This window comes from Platichthys flesus, chromosome 17 (assembly GCF_949316205.1).
Source record: "Platichthys flesus chromosome 17, fPlaFle2.1, whole genome shotgun sequence".
NCBI lineage: Eukaryota > Metazoa > Chordata > Actinopteri > Pleuronectiformes > Pleuronectidae > Platichthys > Platichthys flesus.
The window spans coordinates 1,371,316-1,392,420 of NC_084961.1; the positions used below are offsets into that span (position 1 = coordinate 1,371,316).

The 21,105-nt window shown below is 46.1% G+C and overlaps 1 protein-coding gene across 2 annotated transcripts in view; it reads right to left on the reverse strand.

Moving 5' to 3' along the window:
- Positions 1-1,719: 1,719 nt before the first annotated feature.
- Positions 1,720-21,105, reverse strand: part of dbpa (D site albumin promoter binding protein a) — a 20,828-nt gene continuing 1,442 nt past the window's right edge. Inside the window, exons 2-5 of one of the 2 annotated variants that reach the window (XM_062409309.1) lie at positions 18,096-18,403; positions 17,716-17,923; positions 6,725-6,984; positions 1,720-5,200 (exon numbers count right to left, since the gene is read on the reverse strand). In XM_062409309.1, coding sequence (XP_062265293.1) covers positions 4,985-5,200; positions 6,725-6,984; positions 17,716-17,923; positions 18,096-18,403 — 992 coding nt within the window. In that variant the 3' untranslated portion in view covers positions 1,720-4,984. The remainder of the gene's footprint in view (positions 5,201-6,724; positions 6,985-17,715; positions 17,924-18,095; positions 18,404-21,105) is intronic. The other variant, XM_062409310.1, reaches the window with a different exon arrangement.

Sequence of the window (21,105 nt, forward strand, 5' to 3'; positions counted from 1 at the left end):
TCGATCCGGCTCCGTTCACACACACGACTCTGGACTCGTCTCCAGGTTCTTCTTGAATCACCTGATTCTGATTATTGTGTTTTTGTTGATCACAGTTCATTTCCTGTTCCTTGAGCTCTTTTAAACAGTTTGACACATGATTCACACAAACACACAAATGTAGAAAAGAGGAAACTTCACCGTGTGACTCCAGTGAACTCACCTTAGAGACAATCCCCAGTGGAAAGATCTGGTTTGCATGTGGTGAGACACATCTCTGATTCCACCGGGCCTCCACCGGGCTCCCTGTAAATACATTCAGCAGCAGGGTTCCAGGGCCTGGCACCACCTGGCACCACCTGGCACAGTGTGGCACAGAGCGGCCCACGTTGCTCTGGCGCCGAGTACCGGCAACAGCTTGGGCAGATGGTCGGCGCCGTGGCGAGGGGGGGGGGGGGAGCTGGTGACGCAAACATCGGCGAACAGCTGAAACAACCCACCACTTACAGGTGGCAGCGCGAAGCCCCCCCACAGACCCGGCTCATGTGTGGGTTACATAACTGAGGATGATGGGGGGGGGGGGTTCAGTGTCTTACATGTTGAGGACCCACAACTCCTAGCAGTACCCATGGAAACACACACAAAGCGTCCACACACTCTCAGAGAAAACACACAAACGACTCACACAGTGTGATGGGCTGTGAGACTGAAGCGTCCGAGTGCCTCCCTCTGGCCTGTGGCTGCATTTCTCTCATTTCATTTATTATTCCATATCTCACCCGACCGGTCAGACGCAGCAACACAACATCACACACAGCGACATGAAGAGGGTTTGAGAAAAATGTACAAAGTTAATCAAAACTGTATTTATTTAATGTATCTATTATATTTTATATTTTAACAACTGTGGTCAATGGATGGATGAGAGTCAGAGGTCAGGGGGTCACAGTAGATCCATAACCAGGGTGACCAGCAGGTGGAACAGATTACAGCTTCTCTCGTGTCCCAGCGTCAATCATCTATAATGATAAGAAAATATAGATAATAACCTATAACCTGTCACACATGTCTTTGCTCCCACACTAGGATTGTTTCACAATCTGTATATCATGGCTCACCTTTCATAACACCAATAACAATAATTATAATAATTAATAGAGCATTTTACCAAAGCTACAATAAATTGTACACATGTTTTTCCCTATTTGTGTATAAACTCATGTTAATACGTCACCAATAAACTGAAATAAGTTCCTTTATGCTCAGAGAGAAGAGGCTAACGATCAGCAGACTTGTGAAAACATGAATTATCCTTCAGATGCAGGTGTATCTGGTTGGGTTCAGGTCGGAGGTCACCAGAGTGCAGCCTGAGTGACGCTCATCAGGGACAAGCATGAATACATTACAGTAATAAACCCAGATATCAAACATGATCAGGATATTTTTCTTATCACCAATGATTTACAGTTAAAAGAGCAAAAGCAGAAAAGCTTCAGCTCGTCTTAAAACTCTTCTTCTCTGACCTTCACCCACAAATTCAAAACCTTCTGTGAGGAGCTGACATGTTATTTCATTTACATCCTGGATTTGTGTTTATGGTTTCCATGTTCCCCGTGTCACGGTCCACAGCCCTGCAGGTCAGGTGACCTCAGCCCTGCAGGTCAGGTGACCTCCAGAGGAGAAGCAGTTAGAGAACGGATGGATTCAGATCACACATCAAGACACCAGGGGAACGCTCTGTGAGTGAGGAGAAGCCTTTATTGATGATTGGAGGGAACAGACCACATATCCCATGATCCCTGTGGGCAGCACTATACGGGTGAGGAGCCGGGGGGGGGGGGGTGTTGCGCCCATGGGACTTGTAGTTCATAACAGTCACAACAAGGAGAAGTTAGCTGAGAATCCACAGAGTAGAAGTAAAAAGGCTGCGTACATGATTGTTATCGTCGTTATTGTTGTTGTCCTGTTTACCCGCAATGCCGTTTCTTTATCGTACAGCAGCAGAAGTGTCAGCGTGTGAGGAGTGGGCATCGAACGCCCGGCAGAAAGGAAGGTAGTAGCACGTTCAACACCACAGTCACATAGAAAAATAGCACTGTCAAAAAAAGTTTCTGAAACGTCTGTGAGGAAAATCCCAAAATCTCAGATATTACAAAGATGGAGCAACGGCGTCCGTCTTCCCCCAGCGGACGGAGACGCTCGGAGACATGGGACGCTCGGAGGCGTGGGACGCTCGGAGGCGTGTCTTCCAGGGACGAGAATTCAAAAGTCTGAGGTTTAAACACATTCCCCCAAAAAGGGAGATTTACGAGAGGATAAAATTCAAAGCTGCTTCACAAAAAACGACTGAAATAGAAACAACAACTTGTGTCACAGAACTTTTCACTTTCCGTCCACCAAGCCCCTCCCCCAAACAGCAACCGTCCAATCACAGCGTAGCGATGAGGCTTTGGGTTTCTAAACGTGCTGAAGGAAGAGTGACACTGTGAGGAATGGATCAGCTGCGATAACGTTTCCTTGCTGATCAATGTGAGGCAGAAATATGATTATTAGCTGATGATTCTCTGTTATCGTGTCGTGAGACAGTTCACGTTGAATAAAGCCCAAGAGACACTTTTGGACTTTTGGTAAACTAGCTCTAGCCCCAGGGGTTCAGCTTTAGCCTGATTAGGAGGCGATGACCTTCACAGGGGTCGTGTCTTTAGACCAGTTCTTCCAGCGTCACTGTACAAATTATGTATTTATTTAAAAACTGAGGGAGTTCATATTCCTCTATAACTGTTAACATAGCAAAATACGTATAAAGTTCTAGAATGTTCAGGTTGCCAAGGGGGTGGGGCTTAGCAAACTGGCATTTCTTCTGTCCCATCACAAGTTCCAGTTAGGAATAATAAAATCCAACAGATTTGAAACCCTTGGCAGCAGGAAAGATAAAAAGTATAACCCCCCCCCCACCACCACCACCACCCCGCCAAAATAAAACAACACACATCCTGGGGTCAAATCAAAGACATTTTTTGCATGTTTTTTTTTTTTAATGTGTATTTAATACCTCAGACAAAAACACCTGAGAAGAAACTGACAGAATGATTCCAAAGATTTTTTTCTGTAATATATTCAATTATGTATATTACAACTATAATCACATAATTCAAGCATATATCATATACACATATATATATATATATATATATATATATCTAGTGAGAGAATAGTTTAATATTCAATAGTACAGTTGTATGGTACAGTAGCAGTAGGGTGCATTTCTTGTTTCTCATTGGGTAAAGTTTGAAGGAGAGGTATAGACAAGTGTTTGTGTGTAAATCTATATACGATTTATCAATACAATATACAACAAAGGAAAGAGAAATAAACAAAAAGAAGGAATAAAAGACAAAGAAAGGGTATAGGCAGTTCAGTACTGTGTTTGAGTAGTGTCTTATTGTGTGTGTTTGCATGTGTGCGATCATGATTCTTGTCATAGTGTGTGTTTGTGTGTGTGTCAGGTGAAGGATCAGATCAGATCAGCACCATAAAAGTCTATTAACAACACCAACAACAACGATAAGGGTTAAATCCAGGGTGAGGACTGTGCATGTGTGTGTCTGTTGTGTGTCTGCATGCTGAACGTTTCAGTCACTGTTCAATCTGGGCAAATCAACACGAAACCAGTTGGCATTTCATTTCTGCACCTCCTGGACAAACTGAGGAGCAAACAGAGAGAGAAAGGCTGCAGCCATGTTGTGTTACTACCGACAGTTTGTGTGTGTGTGTGTGTGTGAGCACCGACACGTTCACATGACGACAAGCAAACCACACATCTGCACACATTATTCCGCTGGATTATTACTTCCTGTTTTTCTCTCTCTCTTTCCTCCTGCGTCCTCAAAAATAAAAGCCCTGTGATTATTTCAAAAAACAGACACGGAATCAAATAGAAGTTCGACAAATCAAGTGCTCGAACGAGCCCACAAAGAAAACAAACCAACACAAACATTTCTCAAAACTATACAATTTTTGTTTCACTGTCTTCCTTCCAACGCCGACAACAATCGTTACTAAGAAAGGTCGCCTGGTCGCCGCCCGTGTGAAATACCTGATTCAACCATGATACATTCTCGTGATGCCTCCGCCTCCGACCGACCCGCTCCGTGAAATTGAAAATAGATTTTTTTGTTGTTGTTTAGCGATAAATCAGCTGGGAGGAAAAGCTTTGTGTGGCCCCGCGACTGTCCAGCTAACAGCCCCTCCCCGCCCCATATATAAAATATACAAAAGATTATCTCCAAAATCCTCCTCCTGACTATCTCTGCTAATAGAAAAATATACAATAATCCTATGTCAAAATCTCTTTGCGTTATGGACGAAAACCCTGCACCTGCTCCTCCTCCTCCTCCTCCTCCTCCACCTCCTCCCCCACTTTGCTGGACTAGTCTTGCCTTCCTACCCAGTTCAAAAATATACATGTTTTATTTTTGTTCTATTTATAGAAAACAACTACACACATCTGACCTCTCCTGGCTTGTGTCCATGCCTTGAGCTTAGAAAGTGAGATTTCACTGGCATAGTGTGAAGTCAACACCCTGTTTGAACTGGAGCGGCACGAGGACGCACGACCTGCAGAGCGACACCGGGCGCAAGCACCGAGTGGCGGGAAGCTGCCGAGGTGACACGAGGTGACACGAGGTGACACGAGGTGACACAAGGTGGCGCTACAGTACGTCGTGTGGAGTCAGCGAAGCGGCATCGAACAAACAGTCAAACTATGGGAGGACAAAATGGCGTCGCTGTGCGTCCCTGTCGTGACATCCTGAAGCACAGCGAACAAAAAACACATGTTTGTGTTTGCGCCCGGTGTCGCACAACGCTCACTGCAGATCTACACCGGCCTCCCCCCCCCCCCCTCGCTACCTCAACTAAAGTGCTGCTGTTGTTGGGTTGGCCTTGTACCCTTCTCTCCTCCTCCCAAACCCCGCCTCTTCCTCCTTCTTCCTCTTCCTCCGCCTCACAAGTCTCCGTGCCGGTTCTCGTACTTGTTGATGATGTTCCTGCAGCGGCCCAGCTCCTTCCTCATGTCGGCCACCTCCTGGCGGAGGGCGCCGTTCTCCCGCTCCAGGAAGGCCGCCCGCACCGAGATCTGGTTCTCCTTCAGCCGCCGGGCGTCCCGCGAGCGCTTCGCCGCCTCGTTGTTCTTCACGCGCCGGTTCCAGTACTTCTCATCCTGTCACCAGCGCCAGTGTGGGGAGGGAGGTGGGGGGGGGAGAGAGATAATAGAGAGAGAGGGGGATCAGAAGGGTGAGGTGTGTGAAGAAAGAGAAAGGAGGGGAGGAAGGGAAGAAGGGCAGAAGGAAAGAGAGCAGAAGCTGAGTAATCACAACAACAGAACCGTGACAGTTCACTGGCCGAGGAAAAAGCTCTGGAAGTTTTATTACTAGAACTAAAAGATTCCTGCAGATTATTTTCCTCCTGCGTTTCCACCACAGATGAAAGACCGGGGGGGGGGGGGGGGGGTATTCTACTGATGTATCCACAAGTGACGGCTTCCGAGGATGGTAAAAACTTTATGGATGCTCTACGACGTGTTAAAAGATATTGGATCATTAAGAAGCTGTTAAAGCGACAGAGCAAATTCAAAACAACCGAAAAGCTCAACATGAATTCTGGAAACAGATTTCTGCAGCTCCTTCACCAACATACAGCTCAACAGAGGACTTTCATTTGCAGCTAGAAGTTAATTATTAAAATAGTTGCCTCCAGATTTAATGCTCAAGAGAAACGGAAACGTTGCTTTAATGATCTTCTAAATAATTTATTTAAAGCTGTCAACACGTTTATTTGAATTTATGTAAAAATGTCATTCTCCTTCTTAATTTAAAATTATTAGCCAGAGGTTCCTGACTCCTCGTTTACGATGAGCTGCTGAGAACCCGATCTCCGGGGATCATTTCTCCAAACCTGTGTACGAATCATTTATTAGAGCGGCAACGAGTGAAGGTGAGCGCCTCCGGAGCTGCAGCTGCTTCGCACGCAGCTATAAAACCTGAGCCATCGATCACGGCTCCTCTTGTTGTGCTACGAGCTGACGACACAATAATTCAGGACTCTGGTCGGGAGGAAGCGATAACAGAGAGCGTCACGCTGCTTTGTTCTTTCCACATTAATACAGGAGGTGTCAAACTGCGCCTCCTTCATCACAACACAGCTCCGGCTCTTCAGGGGAATTCTTCTGAGGTATTTATCTTTTGAAACCGGTATGAAGTGGCCGAGGTGAATCTCACTGCACCTTTAAAATCCTTCTTTCATAGTTAATTATTTTTCTTTTCAATTAATTTCTGTCTGGAGATAAACGTCTAATCTCAGCATAAAGAATTATACAGCTGCTGCATTGGAATCATCAAAAATGAGGGTTTGATATTTGATTTATAAAATATGATAATTAATTTGACTTTCACTGGAAACAGGTTGAAATGAATTCATCAAAAAGGATTTGATCATCGAGAAAAAGACTCGAGCTCCAAACTGCAGATGAAGGTGCTCCAGAGTTGAGCTTCAGGAAACTTTAAAACAAACGAGGCCCAGAACAGGAAATGCTCTGAAATGATTTAGTGTGTGAGGAGAATCTGCTCATTGACCACGAACATCATGTGTCTGTAAGTCAACACAAATCATTTTTAGCCTTTTAAGACGTTTATAAGATCAACTTAGACGTTTGTAAGGAAGCTGGGGCTTGTGGGAGATGTTGTACCTTCTGCTCGTTGGGGACCAGCATCTTTCGAGCCTTCTTGATCATCGGCTGAGGTTTCAGCTCCTCGTCACTGAAGCGGTGCCGCCGCGGGTCGAACGCCTCCTGGCCCGGCACGCTGGACAGAGCCAGGTCCGCCGGGTCGGGGTCAAAGTTCACCATGACGTCACTGCTGCTGCCGTTGGCCGCCGCCGTCGGAGGCCCGGGGGGGCCCGGAGGACAGGTGGAGGTGGGGGACTGGTCCTGAGGCACCGACTGACCACCTGGAGGAGGGAAGTGTTCACAGATATCAGGATACAGATCTTCAGCTCTCTGTCAGGTAGCGGTAAACCATTTCAACTTTCCTATAAATGAATCTGACTGAACTTGTTTGAGCCCGAGAGAAACCGACCTGAACCGGACCCTGACCCATCTGGACCGGACGGGCTCGGGTCGGGTAGACACAGCTTCATCTAACATGTCCAACCAGCAACCAGCGCCTCAGACACACAGCTGGGAGCTGAAGAGGAGGAGTGACATTCCTCCACTATACTAATAATATTACACTTAAATTAACCTTTAATAATCATAATCAAGACATGAAATCACACGTTACTGGAGAAGCAGGTCAATCATCTGTGCAGACGCAGTAACATTCTGTTTCATCAGAACGAGCAGGACTGGTTCCACGACTGGTTCCACCGTCCAATCACCATCATGCTCTGAGATTAGAGCCCATCTGGACGCTCACGTGTTCCAGAGCAGCAGATTAATGACGAGACACAATCCACCACGGAGATTTGATCTCATCTGGACGCCGCCTGATGCAGCAGGGACGTGGACTGTAACCACGTCTACAGACCACCAGGGGGAGCTGTCAAATATTCAATTACATTTTCTCTGTACAATGTTTTTGCTCATGTCGGCTGGGATCCAAACCCCCAAAGGATGAAGGGTGATGAAGAGGAGCTGATCTACATTAGATTTGTGAATGTTTTAAATCCCACGAAGGTCAAACCTCAGAGAACCAGAGGGGGGCGTCGCTCTACTTCACGTCTCCAGGCCCCTGGCTGCAGTCACATGTGTCCCCCCCCCCCCCCCTCTCTCTCTCCCTCTCGACCAGAAGAGGATTACCCTATAGACACTGGACAAAATGTTCAGATGGAGCTGGAACACGGGGTCGAGGGAGGAGAACCAGGATGTTTGTTTTTCCTTCTCCATCACATCCAAACATCCTTCACCAGTCGCAGCTCGTGTGTCTGAAGACGAGCGGACCAGCTCCTCTGGAACACACAGAGCATCTGAGCAGGAGGTTTCCCAGAGTCGCTGCAGTGCTGCAGACTCACCACAGAGTGTCAGTGTGAAGCCAGAGCGGCTCGGGGGGGCAGCGGGTTCACTTCATGCTGGATGTTCCACAGGCAGAGAGAGCAGGATTCTCTTTAACCCTTCGTGGAGCCGACAGGGAGAAGATCTGCTCGTTTGACTCGACCAATGAAAGAAATTCCAACGACAAACATTAAATCTAAGGAATCAAATCAGAAATCAGTTTCTACACTCGATGACGAATCTATTTAAACGAGAGAAATAGAATAAAATAACATCCAGGATGTTAGAAAGATGAAGTGATGCTGATAAAACATTCAACTCCTCCGTGATGCTTTCCCCCTGCAGCCATTCTGCATTATCTCTGCTTTTGTGAATGCAACACACACACACACACACACACACACTCACACACACAAACACACACACACCAGGGCCTAGAATAGACTCTCTATTTCCATATCTCCAAACCCACTGGTCATGAGACGTTTCACAGCCATTTTTGTGCCACTTGATTTTTTCCCAAACCTTTTCCCTCTGGGATCCGAATGTTCGCTGAGCAATTAACCAGAACCGGCCTCGGCTGCTCCTTCACGGCAGCAGGGATTATAAATAACTGCAGAGCTGGTGAGCAGCATGGAGTGGAGCGGTAGTGGAAAGACGTCATGAACTCGAGTGTAACTAAACAGAAAAGAGATGTTTACACTACAGTAACCGGACTCGTTTGTTTACTTTTTATTAAAATACACAAAACGATAGATTTTCTTCAGATCGGAGGAGAAACCACAGTTGCGTTTTGTTTTATCTCTTTGTTTTTGTATCTTTGTGCGTTCGGAGTGTTTAGTGAACCCGAGTGTGAAAGAGATATATATCCACGCACGAGTCGAGACATTTTACAGTTTACTGTCTCTCCCAGCAGAAGGTGGAGGTTTGGATTTCCAGTGGGGACCTGAAGGCATCACCCCTCTGTTCCAAGCTGCCTTCAGGACGACGTGTAAACAGAAGTCACGTGGACGCTGCTTCAGAAGCTTGTTTACCGAGCGGCGGCTTCACGACCTGTCATCCGAACAGTTTGGCAGAGGAAACTCAAAGTGATGAGAATCTGTTTGTTCTGTCAGAGGCTTCGGTTTCCTGCTGCAACACAACTTGTGTTTCACATAAACACCAGATAGACAATTAATATATTGTCACGACTAACCACCAAAAAGACATATAATGGAAAAGTATATATAGTTATAATGTACTTTACATTGCATCCTTACATCTCTTCATCATTAACGCCCCCCCCCCCCCCTTTATCCGTGTCCACCACCTCTGCTCCATCTGTCGGAGGCAGCGACTCCACCAGATCAGCGGCTGCCGGCCTGATCTCCCTCTCTGGCAGCTGGACGGAGCTGATCCTGGATAAGTCTGCTCAGAGCTCCGTCCTAATAACGACCATTTTGAGCAGAAAGTTGAAACTGATTCAAGAACACGACTCCTGCTGCTGCTGGGTAAACACTCGCCAGGCGGCGGCTTCGCTTCATTTCCTGTCTGCGAGCAGGAGCCATTTGGAGGAAGCAGCCGCCGACTCTCAGCTTCTCTCCGTGCTTTCATTAATTTAGCCGAGATTATGTGTTTTTCTCTTTCCGCCCGTCACTCTCTCCTCCTGCTCTTCCTCCTCCTCTTCCTCCTCCTCTGTCCTCGTCAACTATTCTACTGAGATGCTCTGTCACATTTGAGTTGAGGTAACTCATATTTAACCAGATCTTCTACCGGTGACGCTTCGTTTCCTTGCTGCTGCAGTTTCCATCTAATTTCCTGGAGACTTTCCTCCTGATTTCCTGAATATTATCTGATATTCAAACGTAAAATCCAGGAACAGTTTGACTTTAACCAAGAGAGATTCCATGTTGGAACAACCGACAGAAACAATAAGATAACGTGTTGCCCTTAAATATCTGTGTCTTTATCCAAGAAACGTTTATCTGGACTCATTAACAAATATTTCAACTGGACACTTTCATGCTGAAACCCTCACATCTCTGAACTGAGACACGACCTCTCAAGGTCCTTGAAGGTCGTCCGGTGAAACTGGAGAACCAAACGCTTCACAGCCTCGTTTCTCCTTCACATTCGTCTCCAGTGAAGAACTCCATCTCGATATCTTTCATTTGAAAGCTGCTGTTTCAGAGGATTCGCCCTCGGGACGTGAGGCGCTGATCCTCGGCTGCAGACAACACAAGCACCCTGATGAATTTGGATGCTGCGTCGAACTTTTGAAAAGTTCTTCCTCTCAAACTTCACTCTCCGGCCGCCATTTTGCTCCGGTGCTCTGGAATCATAATGCGGCAGGAACCGGCCGTCGTGGGCAGAGTCGCCCACGGAGGCAGAAAATAGACGAGCTGGGGTTTGAGAGTCAGGTGAGCAACTCTTCCTCTTGACTAATCGCTCGCTGTGCTTTCACTTGATCCGCCCACACATCCCAACCAGCAGCCGAGTGAAGAAACAAACTCACCGCCGCCCCCTGGGGGCCGCGGGAAAGGCATTTTGGGAAATGTAGGAAACTAAAAGTGAAGTGCACGAGGCAAAGAAGGTGGAATACAGATGTGACTGCAGGATATGAACCCTCATCATCATCATCTTCATCATCATCCTGTGATAAATCGGTTCAAACCTTTTCCTGCTTCACGACTTCCTCATGTAGTAAAACGGAAACGACACAATTAGCAGCAGCAAAGTAATTATGCTAATTATACAAGAGGAGAGTAACAATTAACATTTATTACTACAACTGTACCTGAGGAGATTATTGTGTATTTTTTAAGCAGCTTTGCTCCACTTTTATCCTCCTCAGTGTATATGAATGTGTACAGGTACATGTGTGTATATGTACCTGTAGTACTAACAGTAGTACTACTGACAACAGTAGGTAGGTACTATAGCAGTTCAAACAGAAGCAGCAGTGTCTCTGTAACAGGTCAACCTGTAGTAAAACTATAACAACAATAATACTAATAATACTATAGTATGAGTATTTCTACCTTCGGCCGCAGTAACACTCAGTTTCCTGTGAGACGAAAAACACACGAGGTGGAAACACAACATGTGATGAGATATAGGAAGTGAGTTACATAAAGACGACTCCCTCCCTGAAACATAAACACTGAGACGACTCCTCCTCCTCCTGCTCCTCCTCCTGCTCCTCCTCCAGCTCCTCCTCCTGCTCCTCCTCCAGCTCTGCCGACACGTCTAACTCCTCCCTCTGTATCAATTCACTCCATTATCGATTCATCAGCTTATTTTCTTTATGATTAAAACATTTAAAAGCCGTCAGAAAGTTTTCCTAAGGACGTTTACTTAAGTCCGGGAAAGGAAACTTTGTTCTTGTTATTCAAACACGTTCAGATTAATATTTCACACGATTAAAAGCATAATAAGCTTTTAAAAACCAAATCCTTGTTGAGGATTAAACCAGTGAACGACTCTGTGTCTCAGGTTGTTTACGTCTCATTTCTACAAGAACACATATAAATTCTCACGTACAGGATTACACCAGGTTTCTAATTAGAGGTTTTTCTCAGTACTTTTTGTTTGTAGTTTTCATAGTTTTTTTGTTAAACTACAGATTTTCATCATCAAGTAAAAAGAAAATAGTCAAAAAATAAATAAAAAGAATAAATAAATGTGTGTTTAATAAAAAATAACCTCAAGCTGTTTTTAATTCATGCCATTTTTATAAAGACATGTAATAATATCCAGACTTTTATCTCTTTTGTTTAAATGTTAATTTACACTGAGCACACACACACACACACACACACACATAAACAAACAAGCTGTCAGGCACGTGCAGCTTCACGAGAGAACACCAGTCCACACCCACACACAGACACACACATACACACACACACACACACACCAGGAACAATTCAGACCAGGTGACACACCCCAGGAGTTCTGCTCCTTATGTCAACACACTGAGTTATGTCACCGGAGATCGTAGTGACCTCCCCCCTCGCTCTCTCTCTCCCTCCCTTCCTCTCTCACTCCCTCTCACTCCCTCTCTCTCTCCTTCCCTCTCTCTCTCTCTCTCTCTCTCTCTCTCTAATCTTTCTAAATCACTGCTCACACTCTGCCGTCGCTCACTTCAGATCCTGGACACATGACGAGGAGAAGTCACGTGAAAGCTTCAGATCCTCAGAGACACACAAATATTATCCAGTGTAATAAAAACGCACACATCCACCACAGCTGCATCACTTTCTGTTGACATCACATCTGGATCATTATACTTTCTGGAGGAATTCACTCCAAACCCCCCCCCCCTGGTGGCCGGCTGCAGTACAGGTCATAAACCCCTCCTCCACCACGTTAACACATGGGACATGGACCAAACCAAAACTGAAGGTGACCCCATGATTGACAGCTGAGACTGACTCCTGATTGGTCGAGCGTGTGAATCAGAGGGACCTTGATGATCACATGACACGGCGCCTGCATCCGAGATTCTATTAGTGAGCTGCGGGAAGGAGTGGAGGCGCGTCGGCCATCTTTGTTTACAGTCTCCAGTCGAGCTTCAGACGACACAAACAAACCGAACACAGAAGAAGTCTCATTAGCAGGAGCAGCTTAGAATGAGAGGAGCTGACCTTCCTCTGCTCGGGTCAGAGGTCGTAGAGCGATTTATGGAAGGTGCTGACAACTGACGCCGCAGCACCGACCGGGTCCAATCAGATCAGAGACTCTGGGCCGTGGGGGCGTAGCGGTTGGTCGGGGGGGGGGGGGGGCGTGTTTATTCATGTGGAGACTGTAAATATTTATCCTGTTTTCATAAAGATCAGTTCAAAGATTCTCTCCGTGAATTCTCCCGGAATCTTTTTTCCTCTTTTCATTTTGGCTTCGGCCTCCGTGTTTATTCGCTCTGTCATCTCCACTGTTTCCTCTCTCTCTCTTATCCTCCCTCCATTTTCCTCCTACCTCTCTCTCTATTTTCTCCTCCAGCCCCCTCCCTCCCTCTCTCCCTTCCCCTTCTCCCCACCCCCCCCCCCCCTGCATGCTGGCTCTCTCGCTCCAATACTTTCTGCAGCGGCACGTGAGGTGGCAGCCGCACATGGCCCGAGCGTGTGAGAGAGAGAGAGAGAGATTTCAAAACATGCACAGGGAACACTCTCCCTCCCCCCCTCACTCTCTCTCCCTCTCCCTCTCTCTCTCTCTCTCTCGACAGAGTGCAGAGTCAGACTCTCGTTTAACCCCTTCCTCACCAGGATTAATCCCGGCCCTGCATGTCAAATCACCGAACGCCTCATCTGTCCGTCCTGCTCCATCTTCTTTTAAAGAGTCAGAACATCAGCGGGTCACGTCCCCCAAACTAAGAGTCGCAGGTTCGATTCCAACCCTCCACGTACGTCTCATTCCTCCGAGGGTTTATCTGGGATTCCTCTCGTCTAGACGCTGGTATTCGGTTCGTGTTGGAGGAGAAGTCGTTTGTACGTTTGGTTTTAAAGGAGAGAGGGAGAATCGGTTTCAGCTGGAGAACGTGTATGTGTCGTTCCTCAGGGCAAAGCTGGTCAGTCAATCAGTGTTTGGATTGGCTGCTCCTTTCAATATACATGTGTGGCAGCAGTGAAAACAGAAATTATAAAATAAAATAAAAATCTGGGTCTTAAGATTCATGGGCGATACTAAATCAAGAAGTAAAGTAAGTGTCTCTGTTGTTCCAGCTGCAAGTCAAAGTGTTTCCCACCGAAGATCCAATTCAGGATGAAACATATTTAAATAATGAGGCCTGAAATCTAGAGGAGCACATAAATAAGTAAAGGCAAATTGAAGCTAAGAATAAAGTTCTGAGTTGAGCTGCTGTGTTTTAGTTTTTCCTGTTTAGGTTTCTGTGAACGTAAAGAAGGAAAGAAGCAGCATCCTCTCGGGTATCAGCCTCCACACGTGTGTGTGTCTCAGCAGGAAGTAGAAAGTGAGCAGATTCACATGAAGTCTGGAGACGGATGAGCTTCAGGCTGAGGATCCACTGATTAGATCGGGGAGCTTATGGAGATTTAGGAATCAGGTTCAGTTTCTCACGTTTATCGAGTTCAAGTTTAATCAGAGATGTGTTTACATTGGTTGTGAAGTCGCAGTTCAATGAGATCATGTGACTTCCAGGCTCAATGGAATCTCACCATAGAAATGTGTTTTTAGTTCAGGAGAAGGTTCTGGCCCGGGTTCTTATCTGGTCGGACCTGGTAGATGAGGGCTGGACATTAGATTCTGGATTATTTTACCAGTCCATAATCCCCCGGTAGATCAATGGAGAGCTATGAAGAAGATCATGTTGGAGTTGGAGTAAAAAATACTTTTTCTTAAAGAGCTGCAGCGAACAGAAGACGTCGCCCGTGTTCGTTCCTTCAGCTCAATTAAAAACGCTCTTTATTTTCTGTTATTAAAGGAAAAGGATTTGATTTGATTCATTCTTGAAGGACCAAAGGTTCATGAGCTCTTCAGTCTGTCTCCTCCTTCAGAGCTGGACTCACTTATCACACGTTGAGGATTTGTGGGGACACGAAGTCGGCTCTGATCTCGAGTCCCTGTGTTTGTGTAGAAAATCAGGTAATTCTGGAAACTGTGAGCTGTTCACATGGTCAGGGGGATTGGTGGGGGGTGGGGATGTGGGGGGTGGGGGGTGGGGGTGGGGCTTCAAAGCGGCGCTCGGTCTCGCTCCCGGGCTCAGCTGATTCTCAGAGGACGTTTTTCAGGCGCCGACCGTGTGAGCTCGCCAGGTTGGTTCAGCCTGCGTGAGGAAAACCATCCTGGACGACAGTTACAGTTACAGTTACAGTTACAGTTACAGTTACACTGAGCCAGCAGCTGGTGTGGTCCTGGTTTTATATTTGTATTGTTTCACTCAGTCTGCGTCCGGACTAATTACGACGTTGTAACAGTCGACAGAAAACCACAGCTTGTGTGTTTCCCTCCGTCTGAGCTTCGAATCAAACATGTGCATGTGGATCACATTATTACTTCCAGTCTATTTTCCATCTCTCTCTCTCCCTCTCTCTCTCTCTCCCTCTCTCTCTCCCTCTCTGCAGCTCTGAAGTAACACTTCAGCTACACAACGACCTGAGGGATTTCTGGCTGGATGCATCACGCTCAACCCAGTCACGTGTTTATAATTCAGAGTAAAGAGCATGCACACACACACACACACACACACACACAGACACAAACGCATACACACACACACACGCACACACACACACACACACACACACACACACACACACACACACACACACACACACACACACACACACACACAAACACACACACACACAGAGGAGAGTATGTTCACATTAAAGCCTACACAGTTGCATGCAAATGCCGAAACAAAGAGGACACTCTGATATGAACGTTCAAAGTTCAGTGCACACCAACGTGCACGCGTAGAGGCATGCATGCACACAAACACACACTTGTGGTGTATGTTCACACTAACAGAAGCGTGCAGGGGAGATATGAACACACACACACACACACAGAGACACACACAAACACAAACTCTGAGCCTTGCAGCAGTATCCAGTGGTATTCTCTCCTCAGCAGAAGGAGCTGGAGCTCAGCTGCTTTCTTTCATCTCTTTCTCTGTCTCATTTTGAATAGTGTGTGTTTGTGTGTGTCTGTGTGTGTCTGTGTGTGTCTGTGTGTGAGTGTGTGAGTGCGTGTGTTCAGTTTCTTTCATCCAGCTACTCTGCAACCCTTCTCACTGAAATATCAAACAAACATAACGTCAGATTTCTCTTAATCTGAACTTGCTGGACGTTTCTCCTCTTTCTCTCTCTTTCTCTCTCTTTCTCTCTCTTTCTCTCTCTTTCTCTCTCTTTCCCCTCCAGCTCAGAACAACTCTTCAAACTGCACAGACCAGAATATTTAAATGTTGTGACGAGCGTGTGACAGATACGACACAGACGAAACCACGAAGTACAATGAAGTGACCGAGCTGAACTCTGTAAACAAACATGTCAAACAGCGACAAACCGTCTCAGCTGCGCCCACAGGACTCTTTACCTTCACACATGTATTCTGTGCAGCAGCCAAATGTTTTCCAACCTGCAGAATGTGTTGTGACATTCTCCAAGAGCTGGATTCTAAATATACCAGCAGCAACGTGTTGAGATTCATGCAGCTGGAAGAAGCTGAGACAACATTTAAAAGCAATGTTGTCATTTAAAACCTTTGAACATTTGAACTCAAGGAGAATTTAAAGACAAAAATATGTATTTACACATTTATAAGCTTGTGTCTTGTTTGGTGAGGTGCTGCACACTGAGCTCACGTTGTGTCTTCAGCTGGTGTCTGGTGTTTTAAAGCTGATAGAATCATTATTTTTTATATTTTAACAATGGATTATAAGACGGTGAAAAAGATGAACCCACAGAAATGAATCCTCCGTTTCCTCAGCTCTTCAAAGCCTTTTAGCATCTTCAGCTCGTTAGTTTGGTTTCCCAGTCGTCTGCTACGGAACGAATAGAATAATAAATCACATGAGGACTCCCACGCAAACATACCGATTCATACTGGAAGACGGATTAAGAGAAAACGCATGAGAACAATACAGATGGTGTGAAAAGACCTGGATACCAATTTTTACATTCAAGTAAATCTCAGTCCTCAGGTGTCGTGTCAGAGCTCTGACTTCATGTGCTCAAAGTAACTTCACCGTGTGAAAGAGGAAAACAGATCCCACAGACAGGTTTTTGTCTTTGTCTGTCACACGTGACACACACATGTTCTCAGCCTGTGAACGTCCTCACAACCACCGAGCGTGTAGAATTACATGATGTGATCTGCCGTCAATAAATCATGGTGAAATTAGCTGCGGTGAATTCACTGGACGGCTCTCGGGATGAGAAACCAGACCGTCGGCACCATGAGGAACGGCTCTGTGGTTTCAAATCGTCACAACTGGAAGTCGTCAGACGCACAAAGAGAAAGAACAGGAACAACATGGGAAGTTCTGGAGGTTCTGGTTCACGTTATAAGCAGCAGGAGGAGGACACAATGAATTATGAATCTATAACAGATGAAAATAGGCTGTGAGGTGGAGTTGAGGAGGTTTGACAGCCATTTATCACACTGGGATATAACTGGAGACCATCCTCCACTGGTTAGTGGTGACGGAGGCGCTGAACTGGGTTTAATGTGTCAGGCGGCTGCGTCTCCATCACCAGATCACGCTGAGGCGGCTCTATGAGCAGCTGCAGGTGAGTCCGAGCGCATCCCACCGATTTACTTTTAATGTTCCTACTGAAAAGTCTTTTTATTTTTAACGATCTACAATAATTCCTCCGTGCTCAACGAAACAAAAAGACGAAACAGAGCAGTACCACCACAGACCATGGGGGGCAGTGTTCTCAATACTTTCAGCTGGAAGACCATAGAACAAAGTGGCACCGCTGTTTACGACGTGTCGTTTCTGCCACTTTCGTAACACGTGCATCATCACAACCTCCCTCATCATCGCCATGTTGGTTGTTATCAGACACTCTGGGCTCTGTGCTGCCCTCTAGTGGACGTATCGCTGATGGAGTGGTGGTTGCACAGTTCGGACGTATCTTTTTTCTTACGTACGAGCATGAATGAGTCTTAAGGTTAAAAACCTTATGAATCATGTGTTGACCTTCTATATATTAAATCAAAATGTCAAATTCTGAGTCACTCACCATGTAGACATTCTGGTCCTCCCATCATGCTTTGCTGCGGCTGAGGTGGCAGCGGCGGTGGCGGCTGTGGCTTGACGTTCTCCAGTCCCACCAGCGAGGAAGAGGAGGAGGAAGAAGACATGGAGGAGGAGGAGGATGAGGAGGAGCAGGGTGGAGGAGAGCTGGGCGGGCACTGGGAGCTCTGGCTGGGCACCGCTGATTGGGAACTCTGGGAGGAGAGGAACCGAGAAGATGAAGGTTACAACCTCGTCTTGTTCTTTTGAGTGAACATTGAGTCAACACATTTAAATATGAGTCACAGTCACTTTGCTTTCATGTCATTGTTTAAGAAGAAGGAGAAATGTCTTTTACTTTTAACCTTGTTCCTGGTTTAACCTTACAATTGGTGAAGCCGTGGGTTTGGTCCTCATCCGTTTTACCTGGGAGGGGATCTGGGCACTGGTGGAGCTGGCCCCATTGCTGTGCATCCCCATCCCGTTCTCCGTCAGGAACTCCTCCAGGTCCATGTACTGCAGCTGGAACAGGCCTCCGTCGCAGGGCAGGGTTCTCTCCCACAGCAGCGGGCCCAGGAACGCCGACTGGGAGTTGGGTCGCAGGGCGCCCGAGGCCGGGACTCCTCCCTGTCCGCCGGGCCCGCCGCTGTTACTGCTCGTCGAGTTCTCCTCAGACTCCACCGGCTTGTCTTTGTCTGAGGAGGACGAGAAACAGAGTTTGATCTTAAATCGATTTCACTGGGATTCGAACAGATGCTGTGCCGGGTCACGACTCTGGCTCCTCCCCCCTCTTGTTCTGTTTGCATTGTGAAGTAAAGATCAGAACCAATAGCAGCTGACGAGGTTGGATAAAGTGAAACTACACAGTTTGACATGTGGAAGCAGAATCACTTTAAGTATTAGAGTGGAATAATTTCACATTCTGTGCCGTTAAACAATCCAGATTTCAGATGTGACTGGAAGAGAAAAATCTCTTCACAAAGCACAAACTAACACACACTTTCATTCCAACACACACTTGTTGGAAAAAGTCAAAACATTTCAAAAAGATTTCAACTTAAAATTTGAATTTTTGTGGTTGATTTACTCTGAACTGAGGCAAGTTAGCACCGCTCCCTGTTAGCTCGAGAGAAATGTACTGTTTCAAATCACAGACTGGCCGCCACCTGGTGGACTGGAGTGGAAGAGATGGATGTAGCCGCCAATTGTTCTGCTAATTTCGTTTTAATTAGTTATTGGATGATGGACGTCATGATGGACGGACACGAAGCTGAGATCTGATGGAGCACATGTGGTGGAACTTCAATAGAACAGCTACACTCCACGATCACCGCTGCACCGACTCCAGACAACAAGATGGCAGCACATCTCGTCTGAACCTCTTTATACAGATCATCTTTATAAAGGTCTCTATCTATTAACAAGAAAACTCAAGAAGCAAGCGATCACTTTATTCCATCTCGGGATCTATGAGTTGTTCCAGACAAACTAACGAGACTTCGGACGACTTCTTCACGATCGTGTGAATGCGACGTCAGAAAATCATTTAAAAGACAAACAACCATCAACCCCACCGGCTGCACCGGGGTCCGTTCAGCATCGACCGAGGTCTGAGCGTCGGACTCGCGCTCGTGTGCTCTGCTTTCTGCACTGCACTTAGTTGTGATCATTAAAAAGGCATCTGTGGATAGAGTTGACTCGACCGACCCTGCACTCTGACCTCCGGGGAGCGAGGGAGGCCGATGGAAAGATAGATACAGACTTCAGGGCATCAATAAGCCATCACCAGTTATAATAAGAGGAAATCCAGGAGCCTAGTTTGATTGAAACGCTGTGAAGAAAGAGCGGGAGCCATTGTTTTGTTCTCTGATCCTTTGGTTATATTATTCTGAGGGATTGTGCCTCCAAACGTGCATATTGAATAAATGGCACACTGAATAATAAAACCCAATGAAATAGTAATAAAAGAGCATATTTAACTGGGCTGGGATGACAGAGCGAGAGGGGGAGAACGAGGGGGGGGGGGGGGGGGGGGCATCGCAGAGGCTGGAAATTTATATTTAAAGGGATTAAAAAACATAAAGACGCAGGAGATTAGAGCAGGAAACCAGAGGACAGAGGAAAGGGATGGAGCAGAGAGTCGACGTCAAGTGATCACGTACACATCTTCATACGCTCCTTATACACAGAATGTGAGTTTTTATATAATCTAGTTTAGAACATAATTATAATTTAACAGAAAAGTGAATCAACGTTTAAACTTGAGATGGCAACAGTCAAAATAACAAAACGTAACTAAAGAGTGAAGACGTGTTTCCACTTCCTCCCTTTGAACCTAACTCCTGATAATGGAGCCGCCATTTTGTGTCGAGCAGGAGTCTGTAGGTTTCATAGAGCTGTGCTGCAATATCGAAATCCCGCCCATAAACACGTGCTCGACGAATCGTGAGCCTGAGCTGTCACCTGTCACACACGCTAACATGGAGGAGGCGGAGTTTATGACCTAAACCTGTGAAGATGAATTGGCTTCGTCCATCTTTGTTTTAACGCCTCTTTCATTGGTGCAAGGTAAAAAAATGAATTTACTCAAGTACTGTTTTGAGGTATTTGTACTTGAGACACTTGAATATTTCGATTTCCTACTACTTAATACTTCAAATCAGAAGAAATTATGGTACCTTTACTCCAGCATCTTTTTGATAACTGTACTAGTTACTTACTGAATATAATCAATTAATAACAATCTATCATAAGTTAGTTAGTTACTAATGAGAAATATACCAGAAGTGGATTCACAACACAGCAACATTTAAGTGATGCACACGCTCATGCATCAATAGTTATAATCAAGTATCTGCTAAAATAATTATAATAAAATGACAGCAGATTTCAGAAGATGTGAGGAAATCTCTTTGTTTAGAAGCAGCAAGGGATCAAATGAAAGAAGAAGAGGGGGGGGGGGTGGATGAGAGGAATGAGTGGAAGGGACACAGCTTGATGGAAATGATGGTGACACTTTGAACTGAAGTGGACGAGTCATTAGAGCCTGATACACTGGAAACTGACAACAGGAGAGACCAGAGGAACAGAGAGACTGGAACGGAGAGAGAGGAGCGAGACGAGGGAGGAAAGAGGAAGGAGAGAGGGAGAATGCAAATAAAACGGGTTTGGAAAACAAGAGAAGGAGCGTCGAGAGAGAGAGAGAGAGGAAGGATGAAGCAGAGAGGAGCCGAGTGGAAGACGGAGAGATCTGATGAGACAGGAGAGCGAGAGAGGGAAAAGTTGTGAAGTGTGAAAGAGCGAGAGATGTGATGGAGAGTGGGTGTTTGTGCAGGCGTGGAACAAAGCTCAGCCGGGGAAGGAGCCGAGCATCCAACAGGAGCCACCGGCGGCGCCA